The 15,435-nt window shown below is 38.8% G+C and overlaps 1 protein-coding gene across 1 annotated transcript; it reads left to right on the top strand.

Moving 5' to 3' along the window:
• Positions 1-12,066: 12,066 nt before the first annotated feature.
• Positions 12,067-15,025, top strand: adoa (2-aminoethanethiol (cysteamine) dioxygenase a). The gene has a single exon (XM_026914661.3). The coding sequence runs from the start codon at positions 12,346-12,348 to the stop codon at positions 13,099-13,101; it is 756 nt and encodes a 251-aa protein (XP_026770462.1). The 5' UTR covers positions 12,067-12,345; the 3' UTR covers positions 13,102-15,025.
• Positions 15,026-15,435: the final 410 nt, after the last annotated feature.

Below are 15,435 nucleotides of genomic sequence, written 5' to 3' on the forward strand. Positions count from 1 at the left end.
TATAAGATGAAGTGTTAAGTATCTTGCTGCTTTGTTGGCAGCAGTCCAAGTATTTAAGCTGTTGCTGTGTTATTATATACAAACTTACAGTACATGTATTACAATTGTACAAGAATGCTCTGACAGTTGCTCAGGCAGGGGTTTCAGGGACTTCGCAAAAAGAGAGAGGGTTCTGAGCCAGGGTAAATAAATGGCTTGAGATATGAACTGCTTTCCAACAGTATGACCTGAAAGGCCTTGCTCCATGTTAGAATATACAGACACAAAAGACAGGCTTTCAGAAAAGCAAATATTTGTGACTTGAGTATGAGACATTGCAGCCTTGGTGACACGTAAACTCCAAACAGCCCCCCAGACTGGAGTGGTTTGTAATATCAAACTGAGATCAGTTCTCGTGGCCTAGAGTCTCCTGCAGATATCAGTCAGGTGAAAAAGACCTGAACTGTTTATTGCTGAGGACAGAGTGTGATTAGCATGCTGTGTGGGCATCACTATGACGTTCTGTCTAACACAGAAAAGTTCAAAGCGTAGGAACAACAGTACAAAGTTGTTTGAGCTTTAAAAATCTGTGTGACCATTAACAGGATGCTGAAGGGAAAAAACAAGCTAGGCATGCTAACAGATTCTCTCCACTTCTCTGTTATTAGAACATAATGTCATTCAGGTGATTTCCATGGTTATTATTGCTATTTACATAAACAAAACTCTAAGCAACATGATGTGAGAAAGGCAAATCAGTGATTGTGAGGGGAAAAAAATCACTTTGGGGACACCAGAGCATGAATGCATAAGTTCTGAAGCAGCTCTGCTTCCTGCATATACCCAGTGGAGCTATCTGTCTCAGCCTGGGACAATGCACTCTTTTACACTGCTGCATGCTAAAATGCACGATATGCAGCTTCAGCTGAGATCCCTGATGGTTTTAAAGCATGATTTTTTTTATTTAGAGCTCATTTAACATTTTCTCAGAGAAATACATTATTATTATTATTATTATTATTATTATTATTGGTGGAACAGTGGTGCAGATTCAGGGTCCTCAGCTCAGATTAGTGTCTGTGTAGAGTTTGCGTGCATGTTCTCCCTGTGTACTTGTGGGTTTCCTCCAGGTTCTCTGGTTTCTTCTCACCTTCCAAGAACATGCTAATAGGTGGAGAGGTTATGTTAAATTTCCACTAAGTGTGAATGAGTGTGCGAAAGTGATGCCTTGTGATGGACTGGCTTCCCATCCAGGGTGGATGCCCATTTCACAACAAGTGTTGCTGGCATAGGCTCCAGATCCACCATGACCCTGACCAGGTTAAAGCGTTTACTGAAGATGAATTATTATTATTATTATTATTATTATTATTATTATTATTATTATTATTGATCATCGTTAATTTTCACTTGAATTGGATCAAAAGTGTATTTCAATGAGCGGAAATGCATATCCGCCCACAATACATTGCTAGTGTTTGCCTACAGGTCCAGAAATGGACATCAGAGGTGGGATGAAAGTACAGTTACTTTGTCGCTGTACTTAAGTCTGGTTTTTAAGTATCTGTACTTTACTTGAGTTTTTCTTTCACCTAATACTTTTGACTTTTAATTTCAAAAGAAAAAGCTCTACTATAATCTTATATTTGTAAAGTCATAAGGTGACTAGCATCATACTGGCATCAAGGTAGTTTATATTGTGACAGCTAGCTATTAGCATTAAGCTAATTTGTATTGTCAGAGATATTATCATGCTAGCTAACATTTGAGAGATTACAATAAAGCAGTTGTATGTAGTTAGTTAGAATTAGCTAATGGTGGTTTCCTTGGTGAACAGGGCATTAATTTAGCATCAGGAAGTATCATCAGTGTGTGGTTTGTGTCAGGTGTCTTTTGTCAGTTTTTTCTGTACTTTTACTTTCATATTTTAATCAGTTTAAAAGTTTATACATTTGTACTTTAATTTTGATGAAGAATTTGAAGCTGTATGTAAGATTTTACCAGAGTATTTATTCAAAAGAGTAACTGCACTTTTACTTGAGTAAATAATAATGATCAAGTAAATAAATATGATAATTATATCATGAGTACAGCTCAGCTTGACACATCACCCTTCCTTCACAAGATGCCAGGAAGATAGGCATCAAGCATCACTTCTGCTTAAAAATTCTTTTCTGCACTTTGCTATACTGGCATCCAGGTGGTGGAATGAAACTCCCCCATCATGTTAATAAACATTTAAAAGAACAATGATCATGCATAACTATTTATTGTATTACATATTACTTGTTTCCTTGTGTGACACGACTGACTTCTGTCTCTGGTAGGAATCTTTAAACTGTGGTGATCAGGTCTCATGCTCATCTGTGCTAGAGTGAGGATTTGTACACAAACAGACAACAAAAAACAAATCACAATATCAACCAAGTGAATATAAATATAATTATTAAATCTAATTGTAAAAATTAATGGATGTTCAGAGCAGGATATAACATAAACATATAAACTATTCTCCAACCTGTAACTTCTAATGTTACCTGAGTTAGCAGTTTCTATAGCACCCAGTTTGAAAAATGATTGTTTTTTCCCCAGAAGATCACATCTCATTGAGATATATGTCCACTGAGACAGGGAAGGGGTGCTCACAGAGTCTCAGAAGTCTCAAGAAAACAACACTCATACATCAGAAGCATGCTCGGGGGAGGATCAAACCATTTTGTCACGGAAAAGAAAGTCTGTACTCCCCCCCCTCACCCACCTCAGCAACCCTTTAAACTTGCCCTGATGAATTGGGCCACTTTCACTGTAGTAGCAGTTTGAGGGAGAATGATCACTCATTTCACTACGATGACCAAACTCCATCAGAGATGAGAATGTACTGAGATGAATGTTGAAGTCGACCTCACAGCACACAGTTTCCACCTCATTGACCAGGGCACAGCATAGCTTTGAATGAAGACAGGCCAATGCACTAAATGTGGCAAGTAAGGGAAGTTAACATATCACATTGTACTATTTATAGCTCACATGTCTATACGGAAGTATCACTACACAGTAATAAGTAAAAATCACAATTCCATTTATTCCAATTATATTATAATGAATATTAATTTATTACTTGCATATTAATTCCAAATAAACCAAAATAAGTGCTTTATATGGGCTTAATGGTGGAAAACTAAGTGAATGGCTTTGTTATATAGTGTGTATTATATATAACATCGTATATATAATATCACTATCCATTATATACACAAGTATATATATGGAACATCAGGTGATTAGGATATATATGTATGTATATAAACTCACTGGCCACTTTAATAGGAACACCCATACCCCTGCTCATTCATGGTATTTTCACGCAAAACAGTCTCTAGAGTTTACACAGAATGGTGAAAAACAAAAACATCCAGTGAGCAGCAGTTCTGTGGGTGGAAAGGCCTTGAAAAATGTCAGAGAAGAATGGCCAAACTAGACTCTAATTTACATTTTATGGCATTTGGCAGAAGCCCTTATCCAGAGCAACTTACATTTATCTTATTGTTATACAGCTGAGCAGTTGAGAGTTAGTGGCCTTGCTCAAGGGTCCAGCAGCAGCAGCTTGGAGGTTTTGAACTCACCACCTTCTGATCAGAAGTCCAATGTCTTAACCACTCAGCTACCACTCAATAACCACTCCTTACAACCATGGTGAGCAGAAAAGCATTTCACAAAGTGCAACACACCGAACCTTTATGCGGATGGCCTACAACAGCAAAAGACCACTTCAGGTTCCACTTCAGTCAGCCAAGAAAAGGAATCTGAGTTGAAACCGAGACCAGGCTCACTGAAACTGGATAGATGAAGACTGGAAAAAGATCAGCTGACATTTTTCAAATCTTCAACTGTCCAATTTACTTGGGCTGGAAATTTTACTGAACCTGGCAGCCTTCTTTGTGGTGAACGGAAACACACCAGCTGTATCAAACACAATTGAAAAGGAACATCTAAAATGTCTCGGAGTGAGCTGTTAGAGTGTATGCTATATTCTCAACTGCCTATTAAGGGGATACTCGTAAAAGTTCACTAGATAGTAGCCTGTAGCATAAGTCAAGTGTTATAGCCTCGAAGTTTGAGGCTATGTTGTTATTAATGTCATCCTGCCCCACCAAAGTCTATGGTCATAGGCCGCTGCCTAGCTACAATTAGACGCCACTTCCCTGACAACAAACTGTATGGAACATAAGCATCTGGAGCTCACTATTTGCTACTGGATCTGGGTCAAATTAAGACAAAAATGTGATATGCAAAAAATAACCTAATCCCCAGTAGGTATGGTAGAGTATCTGTAATATTATGGGACTTTTTTCCAGCAAAGGCCCTGGAAACTTTTATACTTCTCTGTTGTCTCACAAAGGTATTTACAGGGAAAAAAATACAAATGGAATAATAAAAAAACATAATGTCACAATAAAATCTCTGTGGCATATTTTTAAAAATAATTTTGTTTTCATTTTAGAAATCATTTTTGTCTTTTAATTTTACAACAGTGTTACATTTCCTATAATGTGGTGGCCAGATGATTGCTTTGCAATCATGACAGCATTTTTGCTTTGTTTTGTTTTTTAAACCATGGTGCAGTTAGTCATAGTTGTTATAATCATAATTTTAGCAACATGTGCAGCTTCAGAAACAGCCTTAAAAGGGCAGCTTTTGACCTTTTGCGTTGAGAGTTCTGCCTGGCGGGTTTCAGATCCTTGTTTAGAGGCCTGTGGATTCCCCCTGACTGCTACATGCCCTTCTGCTCTTTACTTGATTTCCTGCCCCCGCATTACCTCTTTGGGGCACTGAAAGATGCACCAAAATCCATGTTTGTATTGGTTGGTGTAGATATATAATTTCTTTTTCACTCTTCTCTCTGTGTTGTTCTCCTTCTTTTTCTACCCCTGCTTTTGTGATCCCTCCCCAGAGAGAAGCTCATGAGAATCGTCTCTTTGAACAATGATACTGTTTTTTTGCACAGCTCATAACACTTCAACCTTGATCTCCCTTTTCTGTGATAGGACACTTCCTGTGAATAATTTGAAAGAAGTGAAAAAGATTCTGTGTGCCACAGACAAAAGTGAAACTGATATGTCTGATTTGAGTCTATCAGGGAAGTAAAGCGCTGCTACAGTTAATATGAAAAGGGAACATAGAAAAATTTGTGGACTTATGCCAAGTCAATAAAAATGTCAGAGCTTAAAGCAGCCTCATCAATTCAGCATTTCGGGAACTGCTCCATACCTCAGATTTCATCCCAACATTATTGCGTTACCGTTTACATACGTCAATTATTTACCATAATTCAGTTTTATCTGTATAGCAGTAATTACGGTGCTTTGTGGTGGAATATTACGTTAATGTCCTATTGGGCTTCCATCACACAAGTCATGAAACCTGATCACAGGATGTGCTCGGTGAAATGTTGGACAAATTGTTCAGATGTTCCTGGGACAATACAGAAATATAAACAATGAGTAATAAGAAGAGAACTAGTCAGTTTCATGTGAAGAGAACATAAGAAGGCAAAAGTGTGTGGCTGGATAGATAGTGATGAACGGATGAATACGGTATTGCACAACCAATTTATCCATTTTTGGTTGTTTTTCTCATTATTGCTCAAGTAGTGATACAATAAGGAAGCGTAAAAGTAGGGGAAGCTGTTAGAGACAGGTAATGGACACTAGCTATCTTCTCATGGACCATTAGAAAACATTTACTGCACTCAAAATTAATTCATACACACCTCCGGTGACAAAAAATCGGTCGAATAGGAACATTGCCTACTCTGATATGATGACAGGAAATGATTCATCAACTCAACGCTTTTCATACATTTCTTATTCATGCATTTGTGCTGCCATTATTTTATTTTTCTCTCTTTTTCCCTTAGAGGACTGTTTGATTAGAGTCACGAAGCATAGGACACTACATTGTTCCAAGTTCATATCTGGTTTCTGGTAAATATCTATTATTCTTCGACAGTTACTCACGTTCAGTCTCGCATGAAGGCACTTATTATCACAAAGGCACACACACGCACATACATGTATGCAAAGAGTCTGACATGTTCTGCTTCATCAGCTGAAGGAAGTGAAAGCCCGTCGTGGGCAGCTGTAGCTGTCACTGTGCACTATGCATCCTGTCGCAAGCCTTGCAAACCTGGGATGTGAAAGCAATGCAGGGAAAATGCCAGGAATGCTTCTGAGTGGCACAGAGGCATCAAGGGCCCACCGGTGGCCCTGTGAGCTGTCACTTACAGTGGCTGTGGATGGAAGGACACCGGTCAGGGCAGCGTGCCCAGCAGACGGCAGCCGCCAGCTGGATAAGGTCCTTCATACGAAGGGCCCATTTCCATCTTGATCCCTGACAATAACCGGGAGACAGGACAAGGCCATCAGTCTCCATTATGGAGACAGTGTTTTCTCTCGCATCGGCCCTCTCTGTCGTGTTCTCCTCGGGATCTAAAGGAGACGCTGTCTCATACATCATTTTCCTCACAAAGCTTGAAAGCCCCCTGTAGTGGCGAGATGGCTCCTTCCTGCCCACCAGCCCCTCCCTGCAACGTCGGTCCACCTTGACGGGGCAGCTTCCGCTGACAAGGGGGAAATTAGCATAGCAATGGGAACCTCCTTAGGCCTGACAGGGATGGACATTGTAAGTGACACTGCAGTCCAGGCCACATCCAACAGCAGTCCTTACATCCAGTCAAGCCTCCACACTACCAAACAGCCTCTGTAATGGCATCCAGGTACAGATACTTCACAGAATCATGTTTATGAAAACTTAAACTAAATCATTAATAAAATCTTGGTAGACGTTTGCAGCTAATTGAGTTCTTCAGCTGATGTTTTGCTGTTGCATATTTAATTATGTAATATGTCTGTACCTATATAATTAAGATATAGCCAAAATGAAGCTTGGTGGACATAAACTCCATCAAATCTGTCAAATTTGGAAATATTAGTGGAATGAAATTTTTTTTAACTCGGACTCATGTTCACTAAAAACGAAAATCTTGACCTCACGTTCTCTCAGTACTTGTGGAGGGGCTGTAGCTCTCAGCTGTGGCCCAGCATTAATAGCTGCCGTGGTTCTGCTCTGCAGATTGATTCGAAAACATGTCTGTCTTCATCCAAAAATGATTGGTCCATATTGATTCTGGGGGCAAGACATTCACCAAGACTCATCCCTCTCACAGTGCTACTGTCAACTCTGTGGCCCACTAAGTGATAAGAAAAACCCCTATTACACCTTCCTCAGCTGGCAGAACGTCAGCCCTCATTCTTTCTAATTCAGCTCTGTGTAAGGCCTGTTCCAGTTCAGAGATCAAGCACGAAAGCTTGTAAGATCCTCATTGGGTGATAGATAGCAGGTTACTGTTGTTCTCAGTACCTGTTGCTTAAAGCATGTAGCCTTTTAGAACTTCATCGTCCATAAACATGTCGAGGATCTGGTAGGCTTCTGTTTTTCTTTGTAGCAAAAGCAGCAGCTCAAGCAAGAGTGTAAAAGCTTGTTCATAGTAATTTTTTTCAATACTCAGCAACCAATCAGTGATCACCTGTCCTGTATAACTTATCTGTAACATTGCTAGTTCAAATCCCAGGACTGGCAGAGAGCTGATGTTATACCCTTGAGTAAATCATATAGCCCTACACATTCCAGCTCTGTGCTTAAATTGGACTCTGCCTCACATGTACTGTAGATTGAGATTAAGATACTTCATTGTCCCACTGTCCCAGGGAAATTGTTCTTGGACTCATAACAGCATTAGACAGCAACATACAATTCTACATACAACATATTATGTATACACACATACATCCACGTGTCCAAGTGTCAAAAATAAGAGCTTAAAGTTTAAAGCTTAAAGTTAAGACAAGAGGCTCGTCAAATTAATCAGTGTAAACATGATTATATTATAAAAACAAATATCCCATTGAATTTGCCTTTCATTTCTAATGCCAACAATTTCTAAACAATTTATTTGAGAAAAGCTTATTTTTAATTGTATGTATACTGCAAAATCAATGAAGATCCAAAATAAAATTCAGCAGCATTATACCACACAAGTTTAATAGCTTTGTAACAGGCTGTAGAAATATCTGGTGGCAAATTCACTTGGGAAACAATTCTGTCTTTCGAGGTTGAGACACTCTCTGTGTCTGTTTTCAACATTAGACCCCAATGACGTTGGAAGGAAGTGAACAGTTAGTGACCCAGATTTCTTTAATGTTGATATAAGAATGTAGGGAAATGATTCAGAGAGCAGCTGTAATTTTATTGCACGGAGTGTATTTTCTTTTCAACTAAAGATACTTCCATATAAATCTGTTTGGGTCAAAAACACCATTTTTAAAATGTGCAACAATGCAAACAGTGTTCTTTTTCCCCAACACGAAGATGCCAAATTAATTAGTTATTTGACTGGTATACTTAAAATGGAAACCCAGAAAGCATAAATATATATATATATATATTGAGTAGCTAGTTTATTAACTATACTGATGAAGTAAGTAATAAACTGGACACTCAGACTATATGCTAGGCTCAGGTACAGTAATGAACATGAAAATGTGTACATGTGAGCTTTTAACTGGGAGTAATTTAATACATACTCACTATTTAAAATATCTAAATAGCTTAACTATAGAAAATCATGTTGGACTGGGTCAGTATGAGCCACGCTGCTAAGTACTGAACTGAAATGAGGGTTAAATACAGATATAGGCTATTTCTCTGTATTAAACTAAATTTACATCAAATTAACTCACCATCCAATCTTATTGTTAAAATATGTCCATTTCAATACCTTTATTAGCTGAAAATTTATGAAATTGTTATAAATTTGAATAAATGAAATTTGAAAACAGTGTCATGATTTATGATGTCATTTTGAAAGATGAACTGTTGACGTAAATAGTACGTATGTATAGCATTTGAAAAAAGCTAATTATTCACAGTGTTCTCAAATCGTATAGAAATAACACAGAACCTATTTATGTAAAGAAAAAATATTTTCATTGGACTTTTCCTTTTAGCAATGCAGATATTTTATTCGGCATAATGCCATCTCATACATTTTTATAATCCTTGTTCCTTGTTAACATTTTCCTTTGGTCTGATGAAAGGATCACTGGTGGAGTCATTTGTTTAAGGGAAAATAGTTCCAGCATGGAAAACAGTATGAATAAACTAACAATCTAATCAGAACAGAACTACAAAAAGGACGTTTATTACGAGATGTGTGAGCTCTTGGTCTTATTGTCCTCTATGGAGATTGCTTAGAGGGGAAGAATCACTTCACTCATTCAAGCTCTTTAGCTGGAATTTTCTGAGAAGTATGAACTCCAGTCTATCTGACTCCTGCGCTATGTAAGTCATGCACATTTTAAACATCAGAGAATAATGTTGCCTTTATCTGGCCTGGAAAAGCTTGTTTATTGTCAACCAGTGGACACATGCTGGTCTCAGATGTCTCTGATAACAATGGAGGGGACTGTAAGAGAAATGCTGTATACATAACTTACAGCTACATAATGAAATAATGTTATATTGAGTTATGAGATTATGGGCAAATCCACTGAGGTCCATGTTGGCCTCTCACATTCATCCGCAGCAATATTATAGTAAATATATTTTTAAAAAACTATTTATAAAGCATGTTAAAACCTAAATGTGCTGTATGAAATAGACAAGTGTAACTAAAACACAGACACACCAATATAAAGCAATATAAAGATTTATACCAGAGTGCTGTCAGATTCTCAATTCTGATTGGTCAACAGGTGTTGATTATTTTTCTATAACAGCAAGTACGTGTAATTCACAGATTTGTATTAATCTGCTCAGAACACATCATTTCTAACAACTAACACAGTTGAACACGCCTTGTATGGTGGATGCACCACATAAACGGATCAAAATATGTGAGGTTTTCTGTAAGCAGACATTTATTTAGCAATTTCAGAAGTTGTCAGCATTTTGTGACAGTCAAAGCTGTAATTTTAGGTTTTCTGACACCGGGAAGTTGTCAGAATTTTATGATTTCTTGGTAACATGACTAACAAGCTGAATTTTTGTCTTATTAACTTGAAAGGAGAGAAAAAATAGTGTTTGGTAAGGGGGGAATAGTTGCTATAACAAGCGATAAAAGGAACTAACTTCTACAAGTATCCCACAACCTTAAATGCAACTATAAATGGATAAAAAGTATGATGTCATTCTTTAGTAAATTTTTTTTTAAAAATCATAATTGTTAGCAAATTGTTGACTGGGTTGTGCTGTTATTGAAAAATAATCAACTCTGAGGTGGTAAAAATAACTCTGCTTCACTTCGAGCTGCAACGCACCACCTCATTTTTGATTATTCTCCTATAAAACTGTGCCCCGTTGTGTTTTATTCCTCACATAATATGAGAACAATAATTGACACAGTGGTAAAACACCTACACACAGTCTTATAGATAAATTAAACACTACCAAATGCTGGATTTAATCTGTGATTTATAGGCAAATACGGAAGAGAATCATCTAATGCTGAGTGGTAAGCTGTTCCAAATAAAATAAAGGTAGCTTTTGCCTTTATTGCCTTTGAGCCTCTCGCCTCACCCTTGAGATTTATCAGTGACTGCGCAACAGCCGGAAGAAGATGATTGGCTGATCTAGGAAATCTTAACTATGGATGAAAAGTTTAGGAGAGAGACAAACTTTTCTGAAAACAAATAACAAAACCTGTACCTGTGCTGCTGTAATCATAAAGACTATCCCGTGTATATCCCAGGACTCTTATTCACAACATGCCTTTATTCTTCTACACCTCTATACTATTTGCTCATGTCATCTTGGGGAATCACCTCTGGCTTGCTCATTAGTGATCTACATATAAATCTACATCCAGATTTCTGTGAAGCTGCTTTGTGACAATGTTTATTGCTAAAAGTGCTTCATTTTATACATGAAAGTGTATTTAGAGCCAGTACTGGGAAGCTAGGAATGGAGAAATATGATCCCTCGAATAAATAATATTTTAAGAAAGAAAGATTTATCACTCCGTTCCATCATCTTTTCACCACAGAATCTATGTTTTTACCTCACAGATCTCCCCATGCAGTATGTGTCAACTGTAGCTGATTTCCATATCCTGGCTGTGGAGAGAGGGGTAATTGAATTACCCCTGCTGGAAGTGGCATTTAGAAGTGCTTGTGTGTGGAGTAAATGAGCAGGCCTCATTATTTCTCAAGAGGATGGTCTTTTGTGGTGCCATGCAAGGGTGCACTTCACCGACTCAGAGAGCCGTGCTCTGTCCAGCCACACTTCCTCACCTCCCTCCCTCTCTCTCTCTCTCTTTCTAAATGATTGCTTCGTTGTGCCTTGATTAATAAGATTAATAAGATGATAATCAGGGGCATCCTGCATCTTGAAGATGGCTGGGTTCTTCAGGGCTTAGTGTGCATGCATTATCATCAGTGTACACTGTATCTCGTAATGATATTGAGCTGTTGTTTTGAAAAAAAAAAGTTGCTTTAAAGAATTTATGACTATTACAAAAAAGATTCCAAACATATAACAGAAAATGAGCATCAATGCTTCACACAGGGTGTCACTTTAAGTGCCTTTTATGATCTCAGCAGTATTTTAGCTAATGGAGCAGATGTTACTTCATGGAAATGGTACATGTGTCTCTGTGTAGTAAATCAACTAGCTAGGAAGGAGAGGATGAAAAATACTTGTTATGGTCCAGGGTAATGATGGGGGGAAGGGACAGGGTTGAATGGCCCGACGGTCCTCCCAGTGCTCCCCCTGCTCACCAGAGACTAGAGCTGGGAGAGGGGAATTCTGGGTATTGTAGTACAACAATGGTGTGAATTTATAATCATACTTAAATTAAAAGCCCTAGCCCTTTTTCTTTTACGTCATGCGAAGCCACCTTTGTGACAAAATGTATTTTAGTGAACTTATATATTTACAGATATGGCTAATTTTCAACTGCAGCGTTTAACTGTAAATAAACTACAAGTCACATTGTGCTTCACGTTTTGACGCATGCGCAGTAGGAGCGGACGTGAACTAGCCTACTGGTAGACCTGAGGAGAGATGGGGAAGGAACCGCTGTGCAGATCTTCAACCATAAATTAAAGCAATAAATAATTACACCTTCTTTTTTAAATGCTAACTTCGTGACCTACAGTGTTTGCTGCGGATGTCGGGAATGTCATGGTATTGCACGAGGCAACATCTGGACGCTAATTTTGGCTAGCCAGCTGTTTTGGTTTTTGGGCGTTAAAAGAAAAAAGAAAGAAAGAAACATCCTGGGTTTTATTGTGTGTCGCAAAGCGAAAAATGCCACGGAACAGCAGCAAGCCTTCACTCATCCAGAAAATCGCAACCCAAGCGCAGGTTACGTTTAAAAACTGCGACGACGGCAAAGATTTGCTGGCCAACTTGGCGGAACTGAGCGCGCTGCTGAGCGACATCAGGGCCGCAGACCTCAACATCGCGCCGCCGAAGAGGAAGGGCTCAGGCTCGGGGACGCGGGCGCGCCGCAGAGCTCCAGTCACCTACATGCACATCTGCGAGACGCGGGCGTTCAGCATGGGCGTGTTCGCGCTGCGGAGCGGCGTCTCCATCCCTCTGCATGACCACCCGGGAATGAACGGCATGCTCAAGGTGCTCTACGGCAAGGTCCGAATCCGCTGCTTCGACAAGCTAGACGGGGCCCCTGACCCAGATCCTGACCCTGGTACCGTGTCCGGGGCTGGCAGTGAGACTGTGCAGAAGGACGCGGTGTGCCTGGCCGCGCTGCGCTCCAGCGGTGAGTTCACGCAGCAGAGCGCGCCGTGCGTGCTGAGCCCCCTCAGGGACAACCTGCACCAGATCGACGCGCTCGACGGACCCGCCGCCTTCCTGGACATCCTGGCACCACCGTACGACCCGGATGACGGCAGGGACTGTCACTACTACCGAGTGTTACGCACGGCCAGCAAGAACGGAGACGATAAACAGGGCGAAGAGACCGCCTGGCTTTTAGAGATCCCCCAACCGGAGGAGTTCTGGTGCGGGGGCGAGCCTTACCCTGGCCCTAAAGTTACCGTGTAGGAACGCCTTACTGAACTGTTGGGCGTATGTACTGTCTGGCATGAGAGATGAAGGCTAATTTGTCAAAGTTACAGAAGGTTTATAGTAAATGAAGAACTGTGATTGGGATAGAAATAGTGCAAACAATCAGACAACCCAGTGACATTGGATCCTTGATGCACAAAATATGCTTTCAGAAAAAAAGAGTACTAAACTGTACCTTTCCTTCTCACTGGCATGATACACTCACCTTCATTATACCATTAGTATGTATTCCTCTAGTATGAAACTTACCTAGACAGGTGCATGTAGTGTATCTTTAAAACCTCGCTCTAAAAACTAATTGTGGTCCATTTAAATCATTTTTAAAGGTGTAAAAGTGAAAGGTACAAAATATACCCCCTGGAGCTTAACACCTGAGCGACAGGGAACGGTACAGCTTAGTACGACTTTCTTCTACAGAGTGTACCATTGTTGCGTAGAGTTGGGCGAAGTGGCAAATATGTATTTGATATCTCCTATCCTGGTATTTAATGTTGCTGTGACTTTTTCACAAGTTCAAAACAAACAACACAGTGAACAGTATTAACAGCATTGAACAATTTAAATAAGGGACAATTTAATAATTGTTCATGTGACATAACATCTTATTAATTCAGTTATAACTGTGACAGTGAAACACTACCGGTTGTTGTTTACAGAATCGATAATCTGTTTAAATCCTTTTTTTTTTTTTTTTAAATGAAATGTGCACTTTGTCAGTGTTTTAAACTTTAGACAAAAAGCCAGTATTTTCTGGGAAAAAAAATCCTTTATCCTGATACAGTAATTAATTAAGCACATATCCTTCACCCCTCATATTGTCATTGAATCGCTACATATTACAATTGCAATGCACTTTTTAACATTTATGACATGGTTAAAGCATTCATTAGTAATTCATAGAAATTCAAATGAGTGAAGGGCGATATGGTTGCATGTCATTTAACTTCACATTAAATTTTTTTAAAGATATAAACACTAACTAAACCCTAACCTCAACCTTTGCATCTTATCATACTACTTGAATGAGATCCTGTTGACTAAAAACTGGCAGAAAGGCATTTTGACCAAAGTTATTTATGTTTGTGGGACAGACACTTATCCGGTGTTTCCGTGTTCAGTCAGAGCGCACACCAACACATTTAACCTTCTGTAATAGTATTAAAAAAGGTCAGTATACTGTCAATAAGGTACCAAATTGTAGTTTTCATTGTCGCTGGTGTTGTCCCATAAAGGGTACATCTTTGTACCTTTACTGTGTGTCTTTCACCTGGGAACTTCCATGTGGTGTGCCTTTAATTAGCTTTTACATTAAAAGTGGTCATTAACATCCAGTTATGTATCTTAAAATATTTTAAAGGTATAAAGATGAAAAAAAAAAAACTTTATTTCTGAGAAGGTTCTAGTACAGAGGTGTATTTCTAAGCATCTGCCCAGTGTTTCTCAGTCCTGTGTCCCTACAATGCTCAATTTATTTTATTTTTCATGCTCTGACATCTGTATGAACGTGTTAGTAAGACGAATATTTGAGTCAGGTGTATCAGAGCAGGAAAAAATCCTAAACTGTGACATGTACCAAGATTTACTGTGTTTCTAAGAACAATTTGCTCCCATCTATACAGTACATTCCTGATAATATTCAAATAATCTCAGTGACCCGTGAGTTAGTAACATTTTCTATATAATATTGACATTTTACCTTTAAAACATCTGTGGCCTTTCTGATAAAATATTGAATGTAGTCTTGCCTTAAAAGCGTATGCTCTTCTAAGTTCACACTACATATGTAGCTTCTGTTAATTACTTGTACTATATTTATTTAAGTTTGTACAATCTGTTATGTGTATTCTTGATTATGGATTATATTCTGATTTTAAAACACAATTAAAATGTTTATAAGACACTCCATTTTTTCTGGTCTCAAATATTCTGTGTTCAGTACTATCTCACATGAAGAAAGAAAACAATAGATTATTCACCAACTGTAGCCTAATTATAATCAGAAAGGGGAAATCCTTGATTTTGCCAGGATTTCATTCTCTTTAGTTCAAGTAGCACTTGCGGTGACTGCAGTATGTAAATGAGATTTGCATTTCTCATGCCCGCTATGGCGTTTTGTGAACATTTGTTGCATAATTGTAGCATTGCGTGTAAACTGACTTCTCCTCCTTTCTTTGACTTTGTCATTATGAATTGTCTGTGAGCTGTCATGGGTGGTGTGATTATTGCTGACTGCATGAATAGTATTTTTAAAAAAAAAAAAAAAAAGGGGGAAGCTGGTTAGTCATGGCATAGATATTGAGGAGGAGGTAA

The sequence above is a fragment of the Pangasianodon hypophthalmus genome, chromosome 12 (genome assembly GCF_027358585.1).
Source record: "Pangasianodon hypophthalmus isolate fPanHyp1 chromosome 12, fPanHyp1.pri, whole genome shotgun sequence".
NCBI lineage: Eukaryota > Metazoa > Chordata > Actinopteri > Siluriformes > Pangasiidae > Pangasianodon > Pangasianodon hypophthalmus.